At 53.9% G+C, this 25,871-nt stretch overlaps 12 protein-coding genes across 12 annotated transcripts; 6 read left to right on the top strand and 6 right to left on the bottom strand.

Annotated features, from left to right (window-relative positions):
* Positions 1-577: 577 nt before the first annotated feature.
* Positions 578-1,647, bottom strand: B0H18DRAFT_956651 (uncharacterized protein; the record flags this gene model as incomplete). Its single annotated transcript, XM_048042480.1, has 4 exons — positions 578-928; positions 981-1,239; positions 1,302-1,440; positions 1,500-1,647. The coding sequence occupies 4 exons, from the start codon at positions 1,645-1,647 to the stop codon at positions 578-580; spliced, it is 897 nt and encodes a 298-aa protein (XP_047890835.1).
* An 800-nt stretch (positions 1,648-2,447) lies between these two features.
* B0H18DRAFT_1086143 (uncharacterized protein) lies at positions 2,448-3,539 on the bottom strand (the record flags this gene model as incomplete). The annotated part of the gene is made up of 4 exons (XM_048032000.1): positions 2,448-2,819; positions 2,880-3,138; positions 3,194-3,332; positions 3,392-3,539. The coding sequence occupies 4 exons, from the start codon at positions 3,537-3,539 to the stop codon at positions 2,448-2,450; spliced, it is 918 nt and encodes a 305-aa protein (XP_047890836.1).
* A 644-nt stretch (positions 3,540-4,183) lies between these two features.
* On the top strand, positions 4,184-5,929 carry B0H18DRAFT_880157 (Las1-like-domain-containing protein; the record flags this gene model as incomplete). The annotated part of the gene is made up of 5 exons (XM_048040744.1): positions 4,184-4,297; positions 4,347-5,032; positions 5,086-5,478; positions 5,536-5,632; positions 5,687-5,929. The coding sequence occupies 5 exons, from the start codon at positions 4,184-4,186 to the stop codon at positions 5,927-5,929; spliced, it is 1,533 nt and encodes a 510-aa protein (XP_047890837.1).
* A 608-nt stretch (positions 5,930-6,537) lies between these two features.
* Positions 6,538-7,051, top strand: B0H18DRAFT_1021210 (uncharacterized protein). The gene has a single exon (XM_048029525.1). It carries the CDS (start codon positions 6,563-6,565, stop codon positions 6,797-6,799), a length of 237 nt encoding a protein of 78 aa, XP_047890838.1. The 5' UTR covers positions 6,538-6,562; the 3' UTR covers positions 6,800-7,051.
* Positions 7,052-7,159: 108 nt separating this feature from the next.
* On the bottom strand, positions 7,160-7,982 carry B0H18DRAFT_880172 (ribonuclease H-like domain-containing protein; the record flags this gene model as incomplete). Its single annotated transcript, XM_048040745.1, has 4 exons — positions 7,160-7,239; positions 7,302-7,523; positions 7,576-7,644; positions 7,697-7,982. Coding segments are annotated over 4 exons (657 nt in total), but the record flags the coding sequence as incomplete, so codon positions are not given.
* Positions 7,983-8,677: 695 nt separating this feature from the next.
* On the bottom strand, positions 8,678-10,821 carry B0H18DRAFT_1021214 (uncharacterized protein). Its single transcript, XM_048029526.1, has 14 exons — positions 10,541-10,821; positions 10,476-10,488; positions 10,371-10,425; positions 10,263-10,313; positions 9,979-10,208; positions 9,883-9,927; positions 9,763-9,822; positions 9,655-9,714; positions 9,514-9,601; positions 9,415-9,458; positions 9,336-9,364; positions 9,260-9,280; positions 8,996-9,203; positions 8,678-8,944 (listed from the first exon to the last, which is right to left on the bottom strand). Exons 1-14 carry the CDS (start codon positions 10,567-10,569, stop codon positions 8,912-8,914), a joined length of 966 nt encoding a protein of 321 aa, XP_047890840.1. The 5' UTR covers positions 10,570-10,821; the 3' UTR covers positions 8,678-8,911.
* Positions 10,822-12,057: 1,236 nt separating this feature from the next.
* On the top strand, positions 12,058-14,852 carry B0H18DRAFT_1213022 (cytochrome P450). The gene is made up of 14 exons (XM_048036502.1): positions 12,058-12,436; positions 12,490-12,604; positions 12,662-12,679; positions 12,730-12,749; positions 12,812-12,823; positions 12,883-12,948; positions 13,001-13,106; positions 13,164-13,309; positions 13,365-13,602; positions 13,658-13,667; positions 13,720-14,013; positions 14,076-14,165; positions 14,219-14,338; positions 14,414-14,852. The coding sequence occupies exons 1-14, from the start codon at positions 12,185-12,187 to the stop codon at positions 14,580-14,582; spliced, it is 1,656 nt and encodes a 551-aa protein (XP_047890841.1). The 5' UTR covers positions 12,058-12,184; the 3' UTR covers positions 14,583-14,852.
* A 398-nt stretch (positions 14,853-15,250) lies between these two features.
* Positions 15,251-16,405, top strand: B0H18DRAFT_561737 (uncharacterized protein). Its single transcript, XM_048038610.1, has 7 exons — positions 15,251-15,554; positions 15,615-15,693; positions 15,764-15,777; positions 15,830-15,938; positions 15,998-16,015; positions 16,079-16,188; positions 16,248-16,405. Exons 1-6 carry the CDS (start codon positions 15,325-15,327, stop codon positions 16,154-16,156), a joined length of 528 nt encoding a protein of 175 aa, XP_047890842.1. The 5' UTR covers positions 15,251-15,324; the 3' UTR covers positions 16,157-16,188; positions 16,248-16,405.
* Positions 16,406-16,746: 341 nt separating this feature from the next.
* On the bottom strand, positions 16,747-18,446 carry B0H18DRAFT_1121428 (major facilitator superfamily domain-containing protein; the record flags this gene model as incomplete). Its single annotated transcript, XM_048034335.1, has 9 exons — positions 16,747-16,827; positions 16,882-17,005; positions 17,062-17,119; positions 17,173-17,365; positions 17,421-17,482; positions 17,532-17,566; positions 17,622-18,020; positions 18,074-18,292; positions 18,343-18,446. 9 exons carry the CDS (start codon positions 18,444-18,446, stop codon positions 16,747-16,749), a joined length of 1,275 nt encoding a protein of 424 aa, XP_047890843.1.
* An 804-nt stretch (positions 18,447-19,250) lies between these two features.
* On the bottom strand, positions 19,251-21,121 carry B0H18DRAFT_1188906 (uncharacterized protein; the record flags this gene model as incomplete). Its single annotated transcript, XM_048036029.1, has 11 exons — positions 19,251-19,800; positions 19,853-19,878; positions 19,933-19,973; positions 20,030-20,039; positions 20,094-20,210; positions 20,268-20,350; positions 20,591-20,652; positions 20,701-20,702; positions 20,761-20,795; positions 20,850-20,999; positions 21,067-21,121. 11 exons carry the CDS (start codon positions 21,119-21,121, stop codon positions 19,653-19,655), a joined length of 729 nt encoding a protein of 242 aa, XP_047890844.1. The 3' UTR covers positions 19,251-19,652.
* A 3,045-nt stretch (positions 21,122-24,166) lies between these two features.
* Positions 24,167-24,630, top strand: B0H18DRAFT_880234 (PIF1-like helicase-domain-containing protein; the record flags this gene model as incomplete). Its single annotated transcript, XM_048040750.1, has 2 exons — positions 24,167-24,248; positions 24,308-24,630. Coding segments are annotated over 2 exons (405 nt in total), but the record flags the coding sequence as incomplete, so codon positions are not given.
* A 41-nt stretch (positions 24,631-24,671) lies between these two features.
* On the top strand, positions 24,672-25,612 carry B0H18DRAFT_880107 (uncharacterized protein; the record flags this gene model as incomplete). The annotated part of the gene is made up of 3 exons (XM_048040740.1): positions 24,672-24,999; positions 25,060-25,177; positions 25,237-25,612. 3 exons carry the CDS (start codon positions 24,672-24,674, stop codon positions 25,610-25,612), a joined length of 822 nt encoding a protein of 273 aa, XP_047890846.1.
* Between the last annotated feature and the right edge of the window lie 259 nt (positions 25,613-25,871).

The following is a 25,871-nucleotide window of genomic DNA, read 5'->3' on the forward strand; positions in this document are numbered from 1 at the left end:
TTCTGTTGATATGTTACTACCGATCGACTTGAACCGCAGAATCCAAATTTCAGACATCGGAGGTAGACGATAGATGTGACCGCGGAGGCTCTGGTCCTCCGAGCGGGTGCCGCCGTGAAGATGCGTGACAGACCGACTGACATCGACATGGGCTTTAGACGATTCCTCTTTTCCCTCCTCCTGCTCCTGCTCCCGACAAGTGACGCTTGAGCTTGAGCGCCTATCCAACCACTACAGTCACGGGTGACGGTCGTGGCAAGTATCAACTTATGTAATAAGTACTGTATCGGGCCGGGATCTCGGCCGGACAGGGTACTCGGTCAGTCGACCACCGTGGGCTCGATCTCAAAGTTGATCACAAGAAAACTATACCAGGAGGTAGAGGAGGATTCTGAGAGTCGACTGGTATGCATAATTTGTTGTAAGACTGGGAATTGAGCCTACGGCACTCGACTGACCGAGTACCATGTCCGGCCGAGATCCCGGCCCGATACAGTATGTAGGTTTGGCTCAACGCCCATAGCATTAAAGTCAAATAACGTAAAAATATAGAAAGCGAGTATGAACAACAATGATCTCAACGCGGCCAGCCCGCCACAGGTCTCCGCTCCGCCGTCATTCTGTACCGCTCCTCGTCGTAGTCAACCGTCGCGCTCTTAACATAGTCCGTATCGTCCTGCAACCGAATCCGCGTCCCCGCAACCAAGTACACCATGACCGCCGCATACTCCATGAGGACGCTCATGACCAAGTAGATGACCCAGCTGCCGGTGGTCGCGCTGAACTTGGCCAGAGTTGAGTCAGACGTTGTGCTGCTGACCACGCCAGAGGCAGAAATGGATTGTGTGGAGGGGGCGAACGCGGAGAGTACGGTGTAGACCACGCGGACAAGAAGGAAGGGGAGAGCAAGGCTGATGCTCTTGAGCAACTGGTATTTACGGTTCGTTCAGCTCGTTTGTAACGGCATAATAACAACTCACCGTCCTCCTAGCTTTCATGATATTACTCATCTCGCTCCAGCAGCGCATGTGCAATAGGAAGATCGACCCGAAGAGCACCGCGAAGAGGATGGCGCCGGCGTGCCGGAGGTCTGCCCCCTTGTTCAAGTCAGCTGCCGTCTTCGCGTTGCCTATGTCGACGCCGCCAACGATGGCAAGAATCAAGGCAATCGTGCAGATGAGCGACATGATCCTGAGGCCCCGTGAGATGAGCGGGTCATCGCTGAGGGTGCGCTGACACCTGACAGCAACAATGAAGGTCAGCATAATCTATCATGTTGGGAGCAGATCGACAGTACTGACACTGTTGCGAGGAACCCGATCGTTGCGAGTAAGAGAGGTGACACGCCGGCAGACGTCAGCGTGTAGGACACGATGTCCAATGTTATGTTCGACGGATTCTGCTCCGCGGCGACTTGCGTGGCACCGCCGACGATACGGACTGAGGGCCAGTGGACAGGTAAGCGTGGTATCACTGTATGGTCGTCTGACAACACGTACCAATTGACAGGATAAGTAGGAAGATCCATCCTGCCCTCCTGGTAATACCGTGCTTGGCTACGAGAGAGCCCGAGACGAAGAGCACGGGTAGGTACATGACAATCTCTGCTACAGCGATGTCGCCACGGGGATCCAAGTGGATAGTCATAGTCACGGGCAATAATACGAAGAAGTTAAGAAAAGACGAGTGCGATGAATGAAGTCACAGAAAGATAGTCAAAAGCTCTGATATTCCCGAATGTCGAAGTAGAAAGGGGAGGGGGAATGTCGGTATGCACCCTTCTTCATGCTTTATATCAGCTGCGCCAAATGAGATTGCTACATTCTAGACTCGGAGGATCTCAACCTGAACTGTGCAGTGCTGCCGTACCATCTGCGGGGATTCTAGCTTGCTATTGGCTGTACACCGGCGCTCGCAGCGCCGCTGTCACTTACGAATACTGGGATCATATTCAGTACGGACCGCGCAGGCTCGGTACGTCAAGTACGTCTGCGCCGGCAGTCTCAGGGTCTTTCGCCTGTGCGTGCACATCTCCTGTCACAAACATATGCGATCTACCTGAGGCCCTCTCTTTCTCCTTGTTCCTCCCAATTTGGCATCTACTAGCAAGTCTTTCAAGACCCTCTAAACCCTTCTCAACCATCCGACTCGTCTCACCCTCAGTGCGCTTCGCCTGTCATCAACGTTGCACTCGGACTGCACTCGGAGCATCCGAATATGGGATCGTCGCCGAAGGCGCCCAGTGCACCTCCGAGGCTATCATCACAGTGGGCGCTGTGGCAGAATGCGATGCGTACTCTAAAAATACCACAGTCCATCCAGCCTCATGCGACGGATCGTCTGTTGCTGTCGGGGAGTGCATATCCTCCACTGTAATCTGACGTCCGTAAATCGTGATTGACAATAAATTACAGAGGCTAGTAAGTACTGTTATCGCATACAACGTCCTAGCGTCTCCCGGGCCAACCAACGGGCTGAGCGGCAGGGAGAGGCTGTTCCACTGACCACTTGTACCGCTCGTCCTCATAATCAGCTGCTGCGCTGCGTGCGTAGTCCGTCTCGTTGTCCTTCAGCGGTGTTCGCGTTCCCGCGACTACATAGATCAACACTGCGCAGTACTCCGGAAGGACGCCCATGAGCAGGTAGACGAGCCAGCTACCGGTGGACGGGCTGAACTTCATCAATGGTGAGTTTGGCGTCACGGTCGTGACCACGCCAGCATCAGAGATGGAGAGCGTGGAGGGCGCAAATGCGGAGAGGACCGAGTAGGCCACTCGGACGCCAAGGAAGGGGAGAGCCGCGCTGATCCCCTTGAGCAGCTGCAGGGCATTCGCCGGTCAGTAACTACGTCGATAGCAGCGACGACCTCGTCGACTCACTGTCCGTCGGCTTCTCAGGATCCGTCTCATGTTGGACCAGCAGAACAAGTGCACCAGGAAGATCAGTACGAAGAGCACTGCGAGGAGGGCGCCTCCGATGTGTCTGAGAGTAAGGGCGTTGTTCAGGTCGGATGCCGTCTTCGCACTGCCCAAGTGGACGCCGCCGATGATACCGAGCACAAGCGCGGCGGTAGCGAGAAGTTGTAGGACCTTGAGGCCCATCGCGAAGGGTGGGTCCTCGCCGAGTGTATTTTCACACCTAGGTGAAAGGTAAGAACTCCCTTATATGTCAGAGACGAAGGAATGGTACTGACACTGTCCCAAGGAAACCGAGGGTAGCCATCAAGAGAGGCGACAATCCAGCCGATACCAATGCGGCGGCGATGGTGTCCAATTGAACATCCGATGGGTTCTGCTGCGAGGCAATTTGTAAACCACCCCCCACGATACGAGCTGGGTGATCGCGGTCAAGTGAGTCTGCTGTTGCTCCGAAGATGTCTGACGACACGTACTGAGCGAAAGGGTGAGCAGGAGGACCCATCCTGCCTTCCTCGAAGCGCCATGCTTGGCAACAAGAAAACCTGCCGTGACGAGGATTGGTATGTAAAGAATAATCTCAGCAACGGCGATGTCACCGCGCTGGTTCAGGTGAATAGCCATGGTGATGAGAGAATAGATGAAAGTAAGTGATAAATAGTAATCAGAGTTGTAGGAAGAACAAGTGGGATCCTCAGAAGACGGATGAAGGGGGAGTGGAGGCGACTGGCAGTCTTCCTTGTGAGTTTTATAGTGACTTTGCCGTACATTCATTCAGCAAGCGAGCGCACCTGAGGCACGGCTGTGCAAGTTCTAGCGTAATTCTTCCATCGGCTGTTCAACGTTGCAACATCGGCGCTGCCGCTTTCACTCCGAGTCCCGACTGTCGATACGGCGTAGTCCTTACCCTCCAATGACTGTGTGCAGTCAGATTGTACCGTCCAGTGCCAATTATGATATTCTGTAAAATTTCAGCCGGACTGTGTGCACTCGTTCATAGTCCTGAATGAATTATACGTCTGTCGAGTCGTCCTTGTTCTCGACGTCCTGTACCCGGACGCACTGTTCTGATCGCCTGTCGATCGACCGTCCTTCCTAATATGGCATGACTGACAGCGCTCGAGGAGCCCTGTGAGTGACCGGTTGCAGATTTGCACAGCGCGCCCTCATCAAGCTCTCACTCGGTCTCCACCCAGAGACTCACGCGTCGCGGGGGTCATTGCTTTGCGCTCATATAGTACAAAACTTGATAGCTCACTGGTTCTAGGATGAGACTGCCGCGCCGCGTACCGTGGGCCCACATCGGCGAGCTCGAACAAGTATGCTCGTGGATATACACGGACGAAAATGATCTTGACGCGAAGGAGCTCGCTGTCAACAAAGTAAGTGGCCTACAGCGTTGTCCTAGCTGTGCGTCTGACGATCCGAAAGCTTGCGGCATGGAAGGCCGTGACATCGCTTCCTCACGCTCTCGAGTCCGCGCATGCGCTGCTCACGGTCACACTGCACGACATGGCGCTGCAAAGTCAAGGGTCCTCTTCGTACTTGTCGTTGAGGCAGGGCTACTCCACCGCGGTCATTCGACTCGTGAATGGCCTCGTCGACCCGCTACAACTCGGCGCGTACGCTCGCTCGATTAACAGCATCGCAGCACAGCTAGGACTCCCTCAATGGCTCGTAGAACTCCGGCACGCCGCGACGCACGAAGACCTGCCTAGCATCGAAGTCCTCAGAGAAGCAGCGCGGCAGGCGATGGCCTGGCTCCTCAACAATTATTTCCTGCCCACGCTCAACCCGTCGGCACCTTATGCGTCTCAACTTCAGCGACCGGCTCTCCGGCCCATCGCACCGCTATTGAAACAATACAAGGCGCTGGCAAAGGCGACTGCCCGGGATGCGAGCCTTGCCACCAAGTTTAGGCACGACATGGCGCGTTTATTAAGAGACGTAGAACGGTGGATTGCGGAGGCGAAGGTCGCAGCGCCTGTTGCGGCGACTGCCTGGGACGACATCGACAGCGAAGAGGGAGAGGGAAGCGACCCTAGAGAACGCTGGGCCTTGGACAGATTAGCCGAGGCATTGCTGGAGAAAGGGGCACTAGTTCCGGTATCCAAGAAGTGCGACTCTTCAAATTTGGGAATCGTTGCAGGACGCTCACCATCACTCACAGGAAGCGAATGCTATCTTCTACAGCGTTTCACCCTTCTCCATTCATTCTCAACATCTGGACACCCCTCTTGGCTCATCTTCAATCGCTCCACCCAAGTCTACCGGTTGCTCTGATTTCTAATGCTGTCTCACACCTTAGCAGTCAAGAGCAAATTGCGCAGACACCTGACGCAGACGTGGTAATGCTGGACGCAGAACAGGAAAAGCAGAAACAGGACGCCACCCACGACCGCTGCATCGCTGGCTGGGTGAATTGGCTTGTGGACACCTATGGCAGGAAGGAGGACGACGCGTATGGGGATGACGATATTTACGTCAGTAGGGCAGACGTCGTCTCGAAGCTGGTTGCAGCTCTGGGGCCCACCAGGGCTTTCTCGGGTACCAGAGAAAAAAGGTGAGCCTGTGCTGCGTTCTTGATACCGACGTGTTACTTACGGAACGTGCTCAACAGAGTACAGGAGCTTCTACGAGCACTCAGCGAGGGTCATCCTACGCTTGAGAAGGCAGCCTCGCTCGTGCTCAATATGCCACGTCCTGTTCCATCCAGCGTATGCCTCTCCCGTATGTAATAGCGCGCTCCCAGCTCACCTACTTCCTCCTAGCAGACCTGGCAGGAGGCTGACATGCTGCTCATGCACGAGCGCCTCTCCACCCTCCTCTCCCTGCAAACAGAGGCGCCATCTCTCGAACCCAACGGACGCGCCGAGGCTGTCGAAACACAGCCTGTAGGGGAGCCGATCGTGAGCCCCGCCTCTCGGCTCCCTCCAGGCTGGAGAAGGGTTTCGAGGGACGACGGCTGGAAACCCTCGCCCATCGGCGTCTTCGTCCCCTGCGTGGCAGCTTAGTCCATCGCACGCGCCTTTAGTTCGCCGTTGCGCTCGGAGCATGATAGCACCACTTCTCACGTCTGCGTAGGGTAGGTATCAAATTGAATGTCTGACTTAGACAGCCGGCGAGCCGCTTGACGGCGACGACCCTCAAATTGGATCCTACACCCGTGGCAGGCGATGTCCCATGATGCGCAGATCGCAGAGAAGGCTCGGCGGTGATCAGTGGAGGGCGCTGAGCTGTGGTGTTGTATAGCGATGCGATGCAATGTACATCCTACCTACTAGTATAATACAGAAATAGTGCAACGACTGAGATGCAGCTACGAAGCAAGTGCGCGTGTCCGTGAAGATACAGTGTCCTTTACTTAAGACTAGATCTACTCAGCCCGCCGTGTCAGCACGGGGCGGTGGTTTCCCTCTTTTCCAGCGAGGTTTCCTCTGGCCGTGGGACTGACCCTCTTCCCTCTCCCCGTCTCCGCGGCGCTCATGAGTGCTCGGGCCTCCGTACAAGCCTGAGTGATCACGACTGCCGGGCTGTCGTGGGGCGTATTGCGCGTTGTTCGACTGTCCTGAGTCGTAGAACCCTTGCTGCGCGTCCTGTCTTAGGCCATACGGTGCGTGGTGGATGTGTGGCTGTCCTCGGCCGTTATGCGCATACTGGAAGTGTGGCTGCCCCCGACCATTATGCGCATACTGGGAGTGTGGCTGCCCTCGACCGTTATGCGCGTACTGGTTGGGTGGCTGCCCTCGACCGTTTTGCGCATACTGGGTGTTCGCTTGGCCTCGACCGTTTTGCGCATACTGCACGTTCGCGTGGCCTCGACCGTACTGCCCACGACGCGCATCGAACTGTCCCCGACCACGATGGGTGTGTGGTACGAGTAGAGGAACGTCTGGTCGTGCAAAGGAGCCTATGGCCATTACATGCCTAGGCGGTCCATCATACGGTCTGGGCGCTGGTAACGACCGGGATGGGCCAGGGACGATCACGTCGCCATCGTCTTCCAGCAGCAAGGATGGCTGTGGGTGCATGACAGAGACCTCGGACGCACGCGGGAGGTCATCGGTCTCCCGACGGCGGTTGCGACGCTTGCTTCGAGCGTAATCGGGGACTCCATCTTTTGGCAGGGATGGAACTGGGGGAGGTGGACCAGGGTCGTAGTTAGGGTTCTCCGCGACCCACGCCATGCCCGTCTCTGAGTCGAGTGGTCTCCCGATGTAGTCGAACGTGTACCAGGTATTCATGGGCGCGGAAGACATGGCGTTCGCCATCGCGGCGAGTCGGCGGTAGAGTGCGTACCCAGAGTGACTATCGTTGGCAGCGTCTTGGCGGGGGATGAATTGACATTAGGATGCATCTTTGATGTTCAGTAAAGAGGCGACTTACATTCCTGCTGGGCCTCCGAGAGCATAAGTTCCCAGTTACTCCTCGTGATCTTTCCCTTCACCAATGACAGTTCTTCGTATGCCTCGCACAGACGGTTCAGACCTATGCTCTGCCGATATCCTCCTTTCCAGCGGTCGTTGTCCACGGTGCGTGCAAGGAGAGATAAATCGACGCAGTTGCGACAAATGAGCGAGAAATCTCGATATATCTTCATACAATCACCTGTGAATGATGCTCAGCACACGAGTTGCTGGGATTTGCAAGGATGACCTACCCTTGATGGCGACGCCGGCCTTGACATACAGCGAACTACCCAACACCTCTCGCAGCTTCTCCGGGAATGCTAGACATGGCATCATTCAACATTAACATACTGGTGGGATGATACGACTCACTTGTCATAGCGCTCACTTGTATGAGCAGAACGACCTCATCATTTGCCAGCTGGACGAGAGCGACGGGGTTCTCAGGTTCGCCCGCGTAGAAGCAAGGCTTCCATTCCATATCCAGCCCCAGAGGACCTGGTTCCAGCTTGGAGAGCTCAGCGTTCGCCTCGTCAACGTCCCGTGTGTATATGAGGCGTGCATTTGGCGACTTTGTCCTCCACGAGTAAAGGGGCCACTCCGGGGCCTTGATGGCCTTGACGACGGTGCTGGATTGCAGGTCAAGAGTAGCAGCCATCACCGGGAATTTCAGGAGGGTGAGGGCAGACGACCAGTAAGCGTATGCAAGTCGTTGTTTGCTGCGTGCGATGCGTTCAGCGAATGTGGGACGCCAGAGCCACGCTGGTGAGAGTGTGGTTACTTTGGCTTTGGCGGAGAGTTTGGACGGCTTGCGGCTGTGGCTGTCGGATTGCCCTTCCGACGACTTGCCTACTTGATTGGAATCCGAGAGGCTACCGTCGTCGCTCGGATTTGAGAGATTGTGACGTCTGATTATGTCCGCCAATTGTTTTACGAGCCGATTAGGTTCGTGGTCGTCGCGGAGATGAGTTGTAGGGAGTTTGCGTCGGGCGGGCTGTACAGAACGTATAACGGCACCTGGCATCAAGCTCAACAGCGGTAAGACGTCCTCTGCTTCGTCCACCGACACTGAGAGATCCCAGAGCCTAAGAAGGAATGGACAGAGCCTCCAGCTTCAGGCCACAGTCAACTGAAGAAGTAAAGCCGATCGGTGGCTGGCAGAGGCTGGAGGAGGAGGGCTGGCACTGGCAGCCTCCAGATCCTGGGAATGTAGCCGCAGCGGCCCTGTAGACGCCGGTCACGTAGTACCGTGACAATAAGTTATGCACTTCGGACTCGAACTGGACTCGAATAACTCATGCAGCAATAGTCGACAAGCAGGCTAGAATCTCTGCCTCAACAGATCATCGTTCTCCAGAAAACACCACTGAATCTCGCGAAGGTGAATTGAGATTGAGCGCAACAACTATAACGCCAACGACACGCCAGTGAGTTACCAAGTCGACGTCAACATGAGTAACAATCACACGCGCATGTCTGAAAACTGGTGATATCTTGCAATGAATGGTATCAAAAAAGGCTACACGGTGAAAGGAGCAAATAAGTTATAATCCATTGTCCCACAGTAACCTGCTCCAAGGACAAGGCTCATGCGATGGCCAGAACGTCGCCCTCAGATTTCTACAGATAAATCTCAGCCTCACGGTCGTACGGGACAGATCTGCTACGCACCTGCTCGTTGAACGAATTGACCTCGTAGCCCTTGTGGTACGACGGTAGCTCGTATGATCCACTAATAGGGTGAGAGACGGCACTGATCGTTCCCCTCGAAGTGGCAGCGTTTGAACTCTCCATACCGCGACGGTTCAGAGACACCTTCGGAAGGCCCTCTTGCATATGCGCCCGGCTGTTAAGGTTCGTAAGGAATGTGTTCGCGTATCTGGTGAAGCAGTTCAGATTATTCAGTCTGGCACGGTCTACGCGAGTCGCACTTACACCTTGGTGATAGTGAGCGAGCTATTGAGTCGAAGGTCAGGCGCGAGCCTCTGTGCAAGGTGGCAAGTAAACTCACAGGGCTTCGTATAGCAAGGTATTCTTCGTCTGTAAGATGCTCTTAGCAATCGTCTTGAGAATGTCACCTCTCTACCTACCTGAGGGGCCTTCGCCAGGACCAGCATGATCACGGCGCAGCCCGCTAAATGATCGCGTCAATACAAGTACCACGCACGCATGACAACACAGTTACTTGCCTGTAAGCATGCCAGTCTCTACGACGAGCTGGATCATCCGGTTGATCAAAGCCTCAGTTCGCGGCAAGCCGTTTTTGCTCTTGAGCAGCTACAGACCCCGATGGTTAAGGCTTCAACGTGATCGCGGGCGACAAAACGTACCAAAACAGTCATGAGAATGGCGATGATGATATCTGCTGCGGCTGTGACGGATAACCATACCTATCGCACGTCAGCACACGCCTGACGGAGGATGGAAGAGCTACACACAAGGATGGCAGGGAAGATACTGCCATGAGCAATATCCTGAGCAGCCTTCAAGGGCTCCATCTACAACCGAGCAGCGCAGGTCAGAAACATCGGGGTTTGGTGTGGATCGATGGATCTTACCATCCCACCGGCCACGAGAGCAGAGATGCCTTGCGTAAGGGACAGCTACAGAAAACATCAGCAAGGTGCCAGTTTCACCAAAGAGACGCTACGCACCGTAGCGACACCGCCAGCCAGCAAGTACGAGTTGGAGAACTTATATATCCGCCATGCGAAGAACATTTGCACGAACACGGAGACGATGGCACACATGACCGGTACGGCGAACCAGGAATTGTGCAACGATACCAGAGACTCAACATTGCCGTAGTTGTAGACATAGATATCCATGCAGCCGGAGGTGACCAGGCCAGTGTGGACCCACTCGAAGGCGAGGATGCCATAGACTAGCACGTACGCGAATGAGACTAAGTTGGTGAGGGCTCAAGCGGAGCACCTACCCATCAACTTGAAAGGCCATCGGTCCTTGGGGAAGTAAGTGTGGTATAAATCTGTCAAGCGAAGACATTGAGTATAGCTGCGATCGAGCAGTATAAACTCTTACGTACAAACTTGAATATTGAGGACACCGAGCAACGCCCAGTTGAAGAATGCCCCGATGAGCTGCACAGGATCTCAACATCTGCCCAGGGACGACGCGGACTTTATCTCACCTGGGGGCCGGCACTACGCGACGTATGTGAGCGTGCAGGTAGCGAGGCGTATGACAAGGACTCACATAAGGTTCAAGTTGAGTGACTCCGACATCTCGAGGCGATGGAATGGGAAAGGAGCACTGAAGAACAACGAGAAGAAAGGAAAGACTAAAAACTGGTCCTGTCGACCGCTACAGGTCCAGATGCACCAGGTCGTGAACGTTCGTGAGAGAAAGTGCAGGAGCACGACCGCGTCAGCCCTCGCTGAGCGGGCCCCTTGGGCTGATCGCGCAGGATGTGATGGCCCGACTTGCACGTCAATCTAGATGCATCTTGGGGCAAGACCGAGTGGCGATGCGAGGTTTCATCTCATCACCTTCTGACTAGCCCAAATTGAAATAATTTCAGAAGCGCTACGATGATTCTGAGATCCGCAGAAGTTGAGTTACATAACGAAGACTTTGGGGTGTTCAGACATACGTACCGCTCACGACGTGAAGTTAGTTTCTACGCGGCCACAGCGGGGCGCCGCGATGAGATGAACAGTAGCGTACGTTTGGATTCCTGCCGTTGTCTCGGAGGTATACATTACCGCGGTTTTCAGAGCCGGGCCCGGTCGCGCAGGTATACAGGTGACTAAAACAAATCAACCAATGCGAGCCGCATGGCCGTATTCCTTCCATCATGCCTCTAGCTGTTTGGGCTCCTGCAGATAGAGTTGCCAGTGAAGTCAAAGGGCAATTCAAGGGCAATCAATGGGGAAGCATTTGCATCAGCGTGATCTAAGTTGACGGAATGATTGCCCAAAAAAGTCAAGATAACGTCCGCTCCGCCTTGCAACAGATCCCATCAATGTATATGACCGTACTTGGGCATCCGTCGACAACGCGGTTCCGGGTCACCGCGCTCTGGTCTCTCAGGCACGTCAAGGCGGGCGCACTTTGACGGGACGCACAGGCTCAGTTTCCGGATCGGGCTTGCTAATCGTATCGCCGAATGTCAACTTGCGTGACAGTGAAGATGAATGAGCACCGTACCATGATGGACCGATTGAGGCTGCAGGAAACCCAGTGAGCAGACGAATGACCATCGGTTTGTTTACTAGTCAGATGCAGTCGTCGAGGTCAGGCATGGTGGTTGTCGCGCCTTCAGCTTGACTGGACTCGAAGCTTCACACACGCTTCAGAAGGATAATTGAGCTGGCGAAACGCGTACCGCAGAGGTTTGGGGCTGTATTGGCGGCATCACGTTGAACGCCAACTTGCCCGTTTACATCATGTACGGAATAGAGTGCAAGCGGTGATATGACGAGAATATTGAGATCAGACCCAAAAACATGCCATCCTTGATTCTTGGTTGGTCTGGACTTGTGCGCGTGAGATGTTGAGAGGCATATCAAGTTAGCAGTGGGCCTATTCGATACAGACAGCAAGGCAGATGCTTTGTCGTCGCGCTGGTGGTTGGCAACGTCGGGATTCGGGCAGGGTGTCCGGGATCGGGAAGCCATCAAAGTTGCATCAACGCATCGAGATCGTCGAATTGTGGCTGAGCACGTCGCTTTGGGCGGCCCCGGGCCAGTGGGATCACGAAGACATGCTCAGACAGTTCCCGCGCTGGACACCGGATCTGTCCACAAGGCTCGACTCTGCCATGTATCACGGACATTTGCCTCCTTTCGCCCCCACCTTCATTGCAGTCGCTTTCGAGCCGCCAAGGGTCCGACTGACATGATTTTCTTCACCCAGCTGACGAGTCTTGCTTTCCTTCTTTCCCTCGCAGCTGCTCTAATTATACTATGGATTCTGGCGCGTCTCGTATACCAGTCGCGCAACTCTACGATACGCGACCTTCCGGGACCTCCCAACGCGAGTTGGCTGTTTGGTAACCTCCAGGAGATCTACAGCGCCGAGAATGCGGTCATGCAAGAGCGGTGGACTGCACAGTACGGCAACACCATCAAGTACAAGGGATGGCTGGGCGTGCGTTCGAACATCTAATACATCAATTATCAGGCCTGATTTTGCTCCTGTAGCGGGATAGACTCTACACCGTCGACTTGAAGGCCCTGGGTCACATCTTGAATCGGTCCATGGAGTACTACAAGCCCGAGGCTGTCAAGTTCTACCTCATGCAGACACTCGGTGGAGGTTAGTTGTCACCATAAGCGCCCCTAGGACGTACTAAACCACATTGTACGATACTAGGGATGCTCTTTGTGGAAGGTGCGTACTCACGAGTGGTAGCCTGAGATCAGGGATTGACAGCTTTGCAGGCGAGAAGCACCGTCAACAGGTATGACTTTGCGTGTTCAACCCTGAGAGTGCTCACTCACCGATCTTCGCACGTGCGATCAGCGCAAGGTCATGGTAAGGATATGCAATGTACATCGCTGTTCTGCCATTTGATACTGATAAACGCTGTGAAGAACCCTGCCTTTGGGCCTTCTCAGATCCGCGACCTGACAGAGACGTTCGTGGCAAAGGCGCTCGAGGTAGGAAATCCACTCGCTTAGCGTGTCAGTGTGGCTCACGTAGCTGGATCAGCTGCGCGACGTGTGGCTTGACGCCATGTCGAGTGATGAGAAGCCGGCGCGTCTTGATGTCATGAGCGGATTGGGAAAGACGACGCTCGATGGCATTGGACTTGCCGGTAAGCCACCTCTTCCTCGAATATTCTGAGCTTTGCTTAGCAGCACCTTGTGTGTAGGCTTCAACTACAGTTTCGACTCGCTCAAGCCGAATAGCAAGTCTAATGAGTTGAACAATGCTTTCCAGGTCATCTTCGGCTCCGCCTCCGCGAAGCCCTCCATCTGGACGATGTTGACTTTCTTCATATCGCCGCTGCGCTTGATTGTATGTTCCTCGCGGGACTACATTCTCTGCTATCTACTGACGTACTTTTTTCCAGCCGACATGGCGCAGCAGACAGATTGCCGTTGCGATGAGTGCGATGCGGCGCATGGGCAAGCAGTTGCTCATCGAAAAGAAGGCAGACATCAAACAGGCCGCGGAAGCCGCCGGTGGGAAGGTCGACGGGAAGTTGGAGGGGCTGCGTAGTCGCGACCTCCTGACACTCCTCATCAAGGCAAACATGGCTACAGACATCCCTGAGCATCAAAGAATGTCTGATGCAGACGTGCTTGCCCGTACGTGGTGTTATGTTGCTTTGTCACTGACACTGACGTACTTGCTCATCCACAGAGGTCCCGACGTGAGTATGCTGCTCTCGCTGTGCAGCGGCGCGGATCCTGAGTATGTTGCAGGTTCCTAGTCGCCGGGCATGAGACGACAAGTACCGTCACTGCTTACTGCCTCTTCGCTCTGAGCCAAGCTCCAGAGGTTCAGCAAAGACTGCGCGAGGAGCTTTGGAATGTCCCAACTGAAAATCCTACCATGGATGAACTCCAAGAGCTCCCGTACCTCGATGCTATCGTCCGGGAAACGATGCGCGTACACGCGCCCGTTCCGGTCACTCTGAGGGTCGCGGTCCAGGATGATGTCGTCCCGCTCAGCACGCCCTACGCCGATCCCCAAGGTAATCTCCATGACACAGTACAGTATGCCCGCGCCGACCTTCGCGATCCACTATGAGTCGACTGATGTTGTTCCATTTCCTCAGTATCAGCAAGGGCACTATCATTGATGTCCCCATCACGGCCTTGAACCGATCAAAGGCATTATGGGGGAAGATGCATCAGAGTTCAAGTGTGTTGCGTTTTGTCCTAGTTGGGCTGCTCTCGTTGTGCTGACTTCACCCTTCAGGCCCGAACGGTGGGAGTCCCTCCCGGAAACCGTGCAGAACATCCCAGGTGTGTGGGGCAACATGATGACGTTCCTCGGCGGCCCGCGTGCATGCATCGGCTGGCGGTTCTCCGTTATCGAGTGAGTCGCGCTCCTTCAAGATGTTCTAGTGCGTTTGTTAATGACGGACGCTTCTTGTGATGGATGCGTTGTCAGGATGAAGGCTTTGGTGTTCACCCTCGTTAGGACGTTCGAGTTCGAGCTGGCGGTATCTCCGGACATGATCGTGAAGCACTCAGCGATCGTGCAGCGGCCCCTCATTCGCGGAGAGGAGTCGAAGGGCGGACAGATGCCCTTGCTCGTGAAGCCGCACAAGCGCCTTTGAGTTCCACCGGCGAGGGCATGTACTTATTTTATTTTAACTTATGGTTTCTGCTACCGTCGTTCTTTATCTCTCCGCTTCCCCTTTTGCTACAGCCATGAGGACCACAATGCAGTCACAATATCTGCTTTCAATCGCGACCGGCCCACTGAGCGTCGCGCTCGTTAACACAGCGGAACGCCCGACTCATACGAGTCACGACGGCCATGCCGGCATGTAGTACGCGTACAATGGTGGAAGCTCGCGGCCCCATCTCTTACGTTGTGTGGTTTGATTGTCTCGTCATGGAATTTTCGCCCCGTGCAACGCCCACTCATATGTACGTGTCTGTGGTCCGTGGACCGTGACGACAGCGTCACCTTAGCCGTGGCGCACATGTCCTTGCATGCGCAGGTTCCGCTTCTGTCATGGGATTGCACAATTCTAACTCCTGAACTGAGCTTGGCTCGTTTGCGGTGCTCAGACAGCGGACAGCGGGCTATCTTCAACGATGTCAGATCGTATTGGTCCTCCGAGGGCTGTGCTGTGCGGAACATGTACTTACCAGTACAGCTCACGGGCGCTGAGCGCTCGGTGGCTTCGGCGACCGACTCCCGCTGCTGTTCCCAACATAGAATGGAGGTTGTTCGCATCAATCGTACCTTTGATGTGACGGTCATATTATTCTGCGACTCCGATCTACCGGGAGTACATTGCAGTGAGACGTCCCAGGCCAAGGACAGCACATGTTCCTGTCAAAGCGGACATGGCTAGCAAACCAGTCTCGTCGGATAGTGGCATTATTGTTTTGTCCCGCGCGTTCCGGGCACCCTCCTTCTCGAGGTGGACTCGTTGGTCGGGTCCACGCTGTGGCAACCCCCCTCTTGTTTCTATACTTCTCCCGTTTCTTTCTAGGATGTCGTCCCAAGTGGTTGTAGACGGCCTGGTGAAGCCAACGCCAGGTGCAATTCTTCTTGGCTCCGTTCTCAGTGCGATGTAGGTTGCCATTGCTCTCTGCAAGGATGTATCCACGCCTCATCAACATGCGTTTCGCAGGTTCTTTGGCATGATAATGATACAGAATCGTAGATACTATGAGAACTGCTGGGACGAGTCGATGCGCCTGAAGTTGTTTGTACGTCCATCGCTCTTGCCTCGCGTTCAGTTGCATCTGAAGTCGACTCACACCCTTATTCACGGCACAGGTTGCGTTGATAGGGTTGGTAGCCTTGCATTCTTGTGGAGCTCAAGCCCGGCTCACTTCTGAGTAGTGCTTTAAATACGGCGCAAATGGTCACTGTCACAGACTGCGACTGGTGGAGGTTGATTAACAACTACCGCGTACCAGCAACGTCAAGCAGCATGGCGTGGAATTTAGCAGTACGTATAGCTGCGGTTCAGCTAGACGAATCGCTCACGAGGCATACGCTCCCCTCTAGCTCGGTGTCGGTTTAACGGTAGGATGGACCACATTGCGCCCGTCTTCCTGCTGGGACGTGAAGCTGATCCGACTTTGACAGGCTACAATCGCCCTCATGGTCCAGAGGTCGGTCCACATTCACTCCGTCCGCCGGACGTCGTACTTACTTGCGCCTTGACCTCAGTTTCTTCGCACTGCGCGTTTGGATCAGTAAGTGTCAAATGTCATGCCGTCATCTGCACCCTTCTCACTATGCGGTTCTCGGGCAGTCTGTCGGAACAATCGAGTGATCACGCTTTCCATCGTATGTATTCCCGGTTCACACACACCGAGGTACCCGGAAGCTGATACATTCCGATCATGCTAGGCCATGCTAGCGCTGCTGCAGCTAGGCAAGACGTCTTTCTTTCTTCAGTACCTCAGAGCCGCATGTGAGGAGCTCTCTAGCTCTAGGACAGTGCACGCATAGAGTGGAACACGGCCTCACATTTATTTACTTATTTACTCACGGAATCCGCTCATTGCACGCGACCTATTTATTATGCAAGATAGTACATACCCATCACACAATGTAGCTGTAGACGTTCGCCTCGCAGGTACAGGCCACACATATAAGTTATCCCGATGCTTCGTTGGTACACGCCGCCCAATTGTGCACTAGACTGGCTCCAGTTCTCAATAAGTATGGACGGTCGATAACATGAGGTCGTGGGGTTGCGGTGTGCCGCAAGGGTAATAAATACAATGGATATCTTGGTCTACCAGTATCTACGTCCACTGTGTGCCCTTCACTCTCACAAAGAGATGCCGGCCGACAGCCAGGAATCCAGCCCCAGCAATGATTACGACCTGGAGGCAATGCTGTCAAATTCCGAAGTGCACGAGGCGTCAGGCAGTACTTACGCCGCTGAAGACGATAGGCTTGGACCAGTTTAGAATGAGCCCGTGTCCAAGTAGCGCGCCGTCTATCGGTGTGCCAGTCAGCATCGCGAACGATGTGGCAAAGTATCCGAGACCAATCCGGACGCTGCATCCGGCTTCAGTAACTCTGTATCATAATCAAATGAGTGGGTTGAGACCTACCCGATCTCGTTAGTATCCTTGGCCATGATGGCAAGTGTGCTAGGCACCAGTGCGATGTCTACAGAGCGCCGATAAGTTGGAGGACCGAACGAATGAGGGGGCATTGCTTACACGATCCGGAGAAGAACCCGTACAAGATGGTGAAGACGATGACAGCACCCGTAGTCGTCGAGGCGAACATGACGAAGACGAGGGCACCCGTGATAGCCGACACAGGCACCACGACGTTAAATTGTCCAAATCGATCTGCGAGCATGTTCGGAATGATACGGCCAAAAATGGACGCTGCGTTCAGGATGGCGATCTGGACGGGGCATAATGTCATTAACGCAGCATGGTTGGAGAAGAGCGAGACATACCGTGTAGAAAGCAAGTGTACTTGAGAGACCGTGCAAGTTGACCCACAACTGGAGATAGAAGTCTGCTTGGACTGAGTGCATCAATCTCAACGGAGTCACAGCTCTACTTACAGGGCATGAACAACCCCCAAACAACCATGAACCCTCTGCAGCAGCAATTAATATCATCGTCGGCCTCATGTGCGGTATGGTATAGCTCACCCAAACAAAGAGAACGCAAACGGCGGGTCCGTGAAAATAGCAAGGATGTTGGGCTTGGGCTGTGGAGGACGGTCCTTTGCGCTGGGTAGCCGAGTGCGCATGACGAACTGAGCGAGCACGAGGAGCCCCAGTGTCAGGAATGCGGATGCTCGCACACCCCAGTGAAAGCCGGTCGAGCCATTGAATAGATGGTTTAGCATAATCGGATAGATGATGCCGCCACAGCCCGAGCCTGTCAGAACGAGGCCCAACGCCATTCCTCGCCGCCTCTTCCAGTAGTGTCCTTGCAAGGAAAGGGCAGGTACAAGCATGAGCCCGCCACCAATACCCATCCCAATCCCTTGCGCCAAGATGATCTGGTAGTACTTTGTGGGATCCGCGAGGGAGAGCATAAATAGACTGCGAGCGGCGTTAAGTATCGTCGTGCGGCCGGCATGCGATGTGTCACTGACCAGAACAGGTAGAGAACGCTACCGCCGAGGGTCAGCGCGCGGAAGTAGCCTGCGTCGAAGAGTCTGCCGGCAGGCAAGCCTAGGAAGAACAGGAAGAAGAGTTGCAAAGAACCAATCCAGCTGATATTGGACGATGTTGAGGCTCCCGCAAGCACATAGTAGTCCTGGTAGATACCGAACGAACTCGCATAGCCAAAGGTGCAGAATGAAATGAGCCAACTGCACAGATACGTGAGCTTGGTGTAGGCTCGATGATTCCAAATACGCACCCGCCAAGTATAGCCCCCCAGGCTTGTAGCCCGCCATCTGGAATGTCGTATACTGGCTGCGGAATCCCGACCTGGCTCTCAGCTTTTTCTTCCGCCAGCGCCATCGCTGAGTCGAGTTGGTCAATACGGGATGACTCTGTCGAAGCGCGGCTGTCATCTAAAGACACATGTATGTTCGTCGCTACATCCGAAGACATGGCACTCCAAGAAGAAAGGAGGGATTTTCAGAGAGTGCAGCTTCAACCTGAGCGATCCACTGGCAGTATTTGAGCCCTGCAAGGCAGTCTGGCGGACTACAGGAAAAGGGACAGAGCAGAATGAGAATGCAGGGGTTTCGGCGGCTCGCCGTGTTTGATACGGTGACCCCGACGTGCCCGTTATCCAGTGCAATTAAGTCTGGATCTGTTATAAAGACAATAGACATCATTCCGCATTGCGCGTTCTTGATCCACGGGTAGAGCTATGACAGCAAGCGCTCAAGAACAAGACACAGAGACACAGGCTCGGTTCGGCGGCTGATTGTCCGCCACTCGGACATGCATGATGATCAAAGCTGCGATGACAGCAGCGGCCACCCACCGAAGGCGCACCTTCTTGATACTTACCACCTTGATACGTACCACCTTCCCTGCAGCAATGAGGGAGTGCGCGAAGAAAACGCTGACATCGCATCACTTAGCCACTTCCCACCGGAGGGATGTTCTTGATACTTACCAGATTCGTCAAGGAAAATGTCACAGTGACCGCGATCGTGATCATAACACGCCGATGCGAGATTGGCCAGACAATTGGTACGCTCACAACGCACGGGGTTCTACATATCTAAGTGCGTTAACAACTTGACAGGAAGGTAGATTGTCTCCTCGCGGAGGTATGACCTCCACCAGCGTTGTTGCTATCGGGTGCCTGTGAACACTTGGTTGTATTTCCCCGAGGCCGGGACGCCCATACTAATCCTTCGTTTCCGCCGGTGGTTCCATTCAACGCAGCATCGTGGTCACGAGCAGAAAACTGTTCAGTGGTACTGTATTGTCCTGATCACCGAGGCATCCGAGCGATGGCTGCCGAGCAGTGGTCGAAAACAAAATGCATCGCCGGCGGCAGGTCTGCCTCAGCGCCTTGTTACTGCACATCTGCGGGCTGTGGTGTCTGGATGGATCGAGCACATGTTACAACGACGATGGTGAGTGAACCGGTGACGACCTGGACGCCGGCAGAAGGTACATAGTTAGGGCTGAAGAGGAGTGTAACGTACATCCATTAACTCGTACAAACGTGTAACATACCGTTAAATAATCATTGCAAAGTCATTACTTCAAGTCCATCTCCACTTCTTCGAAGACGAACACCTGCTGCGAGCCGGTAACAGTCTTCCATCCTTTCCGAGCATCCACTTCGACTTGTTTCAATGTCAGATAGAGTCGGAAGCTCAGAATCCCGTCCAGCGCCCACGTAATCCTAAGCACCCGTCAGAGAGATGTGATGATGCATGAAAATGTCTGGGACGTACAAAGGGGTAAGCAATGTCTGCGCCGTCTGATCCACGATGACGTTAGGTCTGTCTTTACAAGCGAATGGCTGGACACGCACCCCTCCAAAGATCGCAGGCATCAACCGCGCTAGCTGGAGAACTGCACCACCCCTCGTCAGCACAGCAGCCATCAGGTGTGTCACTCGACACACGAACCTGTGAAGACCTGGGCGAGGACACATAAGCGACATTCTCGTCATAAGAGCGCTCGCACACATACCAGCAGTGTCCACACTCCATCGCGGTATAGATTCTTGATGATCTCGAAATCGCGTTTCCGAGGCCTGTTCAAAGAGTTGATGACCAGGAGAATCATGACATAAATATAATACGCGAGCTGCATCATGACCGTCAGCTTCGCTTCTTCATGTCCCAGGCGCAAAGGAAAGCTTACCGTTCCTGCATATGCGCCTATGAGATACAGCGGTCTATGCGGCACTCCACACGCGTGGTAGACCTCGTTATATTGTGCGGTCGCTGCGAGGCATAGATGTCAGTTCGACTGACGGAAGAATCACAACAAATAGCGGTACCAGATGTTTGAATTGTAGAGACGACGGCAAACGCCACTGTGATGCCGTAAAATACGACAAACCCGCCTACTAGAGCTATAGTGATGATGCGCCGGTTGTCCCAGAGACCATAAATACGAAGAACCAATACAACTGAGGGTGTTCAGCACACACTGTGAGCGAGAACATAGCGGGTAGAACTGACATTGAATCGAAGCAGTGCTCAACAGTCCGTATGTCGCGATAAATCGGTTGAAGGCCTGACATCTGGGGGGACGAGTCAGAACGGGGGCAAGCAGGTCCAGATTTACTAACAACTGGAATGCCGAATCAGTCAGCATTTGCACTCAAAATTCAAAGGGAGACGCAGCTCACAGAGTCACTGATGTTGGTCGAGATGCCGCTTACCACTGACAAGTAGCGTAAGAGTCGAACTGCAACCTGCGCATTGAAGATGTACGCACCGTATGCGATGAACAGCATACTGGCCTGCCTTCCGTACATATCAAGGAGGACGAGTATAGGCAGCGCTGACCATGGCTGTCGCCATATCAACTCGACCTCCTTCTCGAATACAAGTAGGCGTTCATAGAGCGTCAGTGTAACCGCGACCGCTAGGAATTGTCAAATGAGGAAACGCAATGAATTGCGGCGGTGGAAAGCAAACGACAGAGAACTCACCCGATAAATATTGGGTGGCCACCAAAGAATTGAGGTCGACCGCAGGAAGGGACATGAAGTCGAGATCGACAGGCGGCGGAGGAGCAGCTCACGCGCCTCTGCATTCCTATGTACTTAGGTGTATCCTCCCCATGTTAGCGCCGCGATGGTCAGTAATCACTGTGGTCAGATCCACCCGCATGGGCGGGCTACTTAGTATCCGAGGGGATGAGTGACAGAGCCAATGGTGACATGTGAGAGGCGCTGAAACGCGTCGATTCTCGGCGTAGGCTGTGATGCGCAACGATATGTAAGTTGGCTGTGCGCTTCAAGTTTCGCCACTGGTGCGGCCATGGCTAGGCACATTGAACCGGTCCGAGTCCGGGGTGGCAGGCGATGCTGTACTAGCAGCGCATGTCGGGCATGCAACAGACCAATCACTTTAAAGATGGCGCCCAGTGCGCGCTCTGGTGGTGCTCCTCGTGCATCGCTGTCCGCATCATGCGTCGACGTCAGTACTCGAACAACATAGGGTTCGATGATGTTGCCGTGACTCACATGAAAGGCGTACGTCGCTCAATAGACTTGCTGGGGCTTTGATAGTGTGCTGGAGCAGCATTGATACCACTCTGGTTATCGGTGTCAAGTAGTAGTAGTGGCGGGAGAAGTTGTCGGGGTGGCGAAGCCCGCCGCGCCGCGTGTCCTGAACTAGAAAACGGCGCCCAGACTCTTGACACGTGTTTCGTTTCCTGCTTCAGACTGACCGTGGAACATTGAACGCGGCGGACAGCGTCCTTTCTCGTCCCCGCCCTCACAGAGGCTCTCATGCTGCTGACTACGCTTGGACCACGCAGCAATGAAGTTTATCGGCGAAACTCGGGCGTGGTTCAATTAATGAGGACAAGCATTCGGAGTAGCTCAGTTCTGTATGCGTGGGTGATTCACTGCAATTACTTCCGAAGTTGCGGTCGAAGTCGACAAGCAAAGCTAATCCCATGTAAGTACACGTAGTTTAACATATCCTCCGAATCATGAGTGCTCATGAGCTTACTCGCAGATATGATTTTGCACATCCGGGCCATGAATTGGCAGAGCTTATCGGCCTTAGGCCGGGTGTTCTTACTGCTGGCACTGCTGTATGTCAGATAATAATGTCACCGATTGTCAACAGGTTCAAGCCCTTTGTCAATCATTGCCTGTGAGTATTCAGGGGAGATGCATACGGGCTAAGTAGTATCGGATTGAAGTAGATCAATCTACCGCAGATAGTGGCGTTCCGCAAGTCGGGCTGTGCGGCCTGAGTGTGTGGCCCTTTGATGACAGTCTCATGGCAGTGGGTCAAATCTCCATGACTGGAATTACACGCTAACGCGGCGATTGAATTGAATTGATAAATTCATGTGAAGTTCATCCGTATACCATGTCTACAGATACAGTTCATCCAGAATATCGCGACTTGGTCGTGAGGCCGTCTCGACGTAAGTGTTCTGCTAGTGCCATCAACCTCGCCGGATGATTTTGCATGACGTTCTTCAGCAGAGCCCAGATGACAGTGTACGGAGCCGCATGACGGCTGAGATGCGGTCTCATACGTTTTTGCTGAGGCATAGGCTCCGGCGACCAGAACACTTGGGGATGCGGTATGGGGATGCGGCACAAAACACATGCCACCCACTGCTAGGTATGCCTTGCTTCTCCGCGACCCGGCTGTCGATTTGATACTGTTTTCTCGGCCGACATTCAAGTTGATTCACTGTGCCCTCTGCCCCGCCATGCTTGGACGTCACGCGTCAGCGCCGCCGTCTGAAAGTCTGACGCCTCTGGCACTGAAACCCGCATTCAGGCCAGTGAACTCTTCTGAGTGCCCGATTCTAATCCGTACCCAGTTACATTTAGGACTGGGCGTGCCATACAAGTTCCATCCGTCGTGTTACGCTACCCTGCCCGCAACTCCCCCAGGGGGTCCTTGCCGGCGTTTCCTACTAGCCATTGCTTCGCGGAGCTGTATGACATTCCCGCGGATCGCAGTGGTAGATCAATTGTACAATCACTGAGGATTTGAAGCCTGAGCCGACAGCTGTTCGTCACGACTACAATGATACCACGTAATACTTGCGCCGCCAGCAACTCGTCTTGGTCCTGATCACGGCCCGTCAATATTCTCACTATCAAGATCTGCGTTCTAATTTCTGGCACTTGCGCTGGAACTGAGACGGCTTCAAATGTTCGGATTCACGAGCATCGTTCGCCGCAAATTCTCGAGAACGACGTAAGCAACGGGTGCCACTGGCGGTACATACTGCATCTAGGTTTCGTTTTTTTCTCATATTTCAGACCCTGGCTTCTACGGCCAAAAGCGATGAGTTCCCGCTACGAGATACGCAAAGATTGGAAGTGAACCGGAGGAGGGCCTGCAAGTCAATTACGATATTGCCATATGAGGCAATGATGGGGCTTGGATCACCATCACGTGAAACCAGCGCGCGACGCGTCTTCTCGCGTGTCCTCAGGCGAGTTGTGGCACGCTGTGGCAACATGCCACCGGACATCAGACCTCGAGACTTCAAACTCCTTCGACGAAGCTAACCCATGGCGAAAAGTCAAGCCAAGTTCTACGCCGTGAAGAAAGGTAGACAAGGCCCTCAGATTTATACGTCCTGGGAAGAGGTAAGAAGGAAACGTACGTTCAACTTGTCCGGTTTGCATAGCTCAATATTCCCAATGTGCACAGACGAAGGAGAATGTAACTTTACGTCTCCGTGGCAATGGCAAGTCTGGTCTGATGATTTCGGTTATAAAGGTCTCCAGGTATCCGGGTGCAATCCACAAGAGCTTCAAGAGTCTCTCCCAGGCACAGGCGTGGCTTGGTACTGTCCCCGTCCCGCGGGAAGATACGGGTGAGGGTGATTACTCTTCAGCCCTTAGGAAAGGTTTCCATTATGCTCATGCTCGGTTTTAAGGCCAAATCAATAAGGTCACACCACAATTCTTTCCGGACCATGGTTTCGCCTCGAACAGCAAGACTGCTACAGTCGCTGACATAAATGAGGCCCGGGATGAATCGTCCGCGTCAACTACAGCAGACTTAGAGATTACTGTTTCCAAGACCGCGCTTGAGCCTAAGATTGTCCTATCACCCGAGCAGCGAGCAGTACTTGATCTCGTCAAGTCCGGACGGAATGTGTTCTTCACCGGTTCCGCCGGTACGTCCAGTACCTGTACACCACCTGTTATTGCACGTCTCACATGACATCCTAAATAGGTACAGGAAAGTCTGTTCTTTTGCGGGAGATTATCGAGCATTGCGGCGGTCGTCACTCAAACCCATTAGCCATTACTGCCGCCACAGGAATCGCGTCAGTCAACATCGGCGGTTGCACGTTACATTCGTGGGCCGGTATAGGACTTGGGAAGGAGAGTCAGGAGCAGATACTCGGAAAGCTCCTAGGTCAAGACAAATACTTGAGGCACAAGGAGCGGTTTATGCCTGATGGGCAACAGAGTCAAAACAGAGTCGTCTCAAGGTGGAAACAAGTCAGAACGCTCATCATTGACGAGAGTGAGTACAGATGCCTACCAATCTAATTCTGCGTCGCTCATAGTCTAGTATGTAGTCTCGATGATAGATGGCGACCTCTTTGACAAGTTGGTGTGTATCATGCATTCATGGCGATGTCAACGTGCATAACGATGGCCCCAGGAATTTATCGCCCGCGAATTGCGGAATAATTCTCGTCCCTTTGGCGGGATACAGGTATGCTCGTCGACACAGAGACAAGTATAGTAAACTGCTAAATTTTTATCAGTTGGTGCTGTCCGGTGACTTTTGCCAGCTCCCACCAGTTCCCGACAGGGATAAACAATCAGCCAAGTTTGCCTTCGACGCCAACTCATGGGATGCTTGCGTCGGACGGCCCGTCGTCCTCCACCGCGTCTTCCGACAGAAAGACCAGGGTAAGCGAGATTTTACTTTCTTCCCCAGTTTGGTCGCAGAGAAATGATGCTTCTCCGTAGCCTTCGTCGACATGTTGAATTCCATGCGATTCGGACACCTTACTCCACAGACGGTCACCGAGTTCAGGAAGCTCTCTCGCAAGGTTACATACACTGACGGTATCGATCCAACAGACCTGTAAGTAGCGGTTCCGTTCTCGGTTGGGTTCTATCACATCATTGACATTGGACTGCGAGGTTCCCGACACGAATAGAAGTCGACAACGCCAATAGCGCGCGCCTCGCACAGCTTCCTGACCCACATCCTCACACGTATCTCGCCATTGACAGACCAGGAAGGGACGAGAGAGGCAATGAGATCCCTTCAGAGAGGGCGAGAACGCTGCTAGATCGGCTGGTCGCGCCGAAGGAGCTTGTACTCAAGGTACTCCCTCGTTATAGTCTCAGCTCCACGGGAATCATGACGGCCCTTCTAGATCGGTGCTCAGGTTATGTTGATCAAGGTCAGTTGGCCTCGCAGGTATCCGTATCGAGTGAATGCATAATCAGCTTGTCAGAATCTCATTCAAGGCGAGCTGGTAAACGGGTCTGTCGGGCGAGTTGTTGCGTTTAGCACTCCTGGGGACGCCCGCGCCCGAGGCATGGACATCGCCCGGACGCAGCTCACAGACGGCAGTCGCGAGAAGATACCTGAAGAAGTGCTCGAGATCAAGCACCCGCTTCCGGTCGTCGAGTTCCCGGGCAAGCGGCGTACGCTTTGCGTCCCTGCGTCCTTTGAGGTCATCAACGCGGAGGGCAGAATAGAGGCCACGCGTGACCAGGTACGACTCCGCAATGTGCAGTCTGATTGATGAGCACGGGTGATTCATGGC

The sequence above is a fragment of the Fomitopsis serialis genome, assembly GCF_022376445.1.
Source record: "Fomitopsis serialis strain Sig1Antser10 chromosome Unknown B0H18scaffold_60, whole genome shotgun sequence".
Lineage (NCBI taxonomy): Eukaryota > Fungi > Basidiomycota > Agaricomycetes > Polyporales > Fomitopsidaceae > Fomitopsis > Fomitopsis serialis.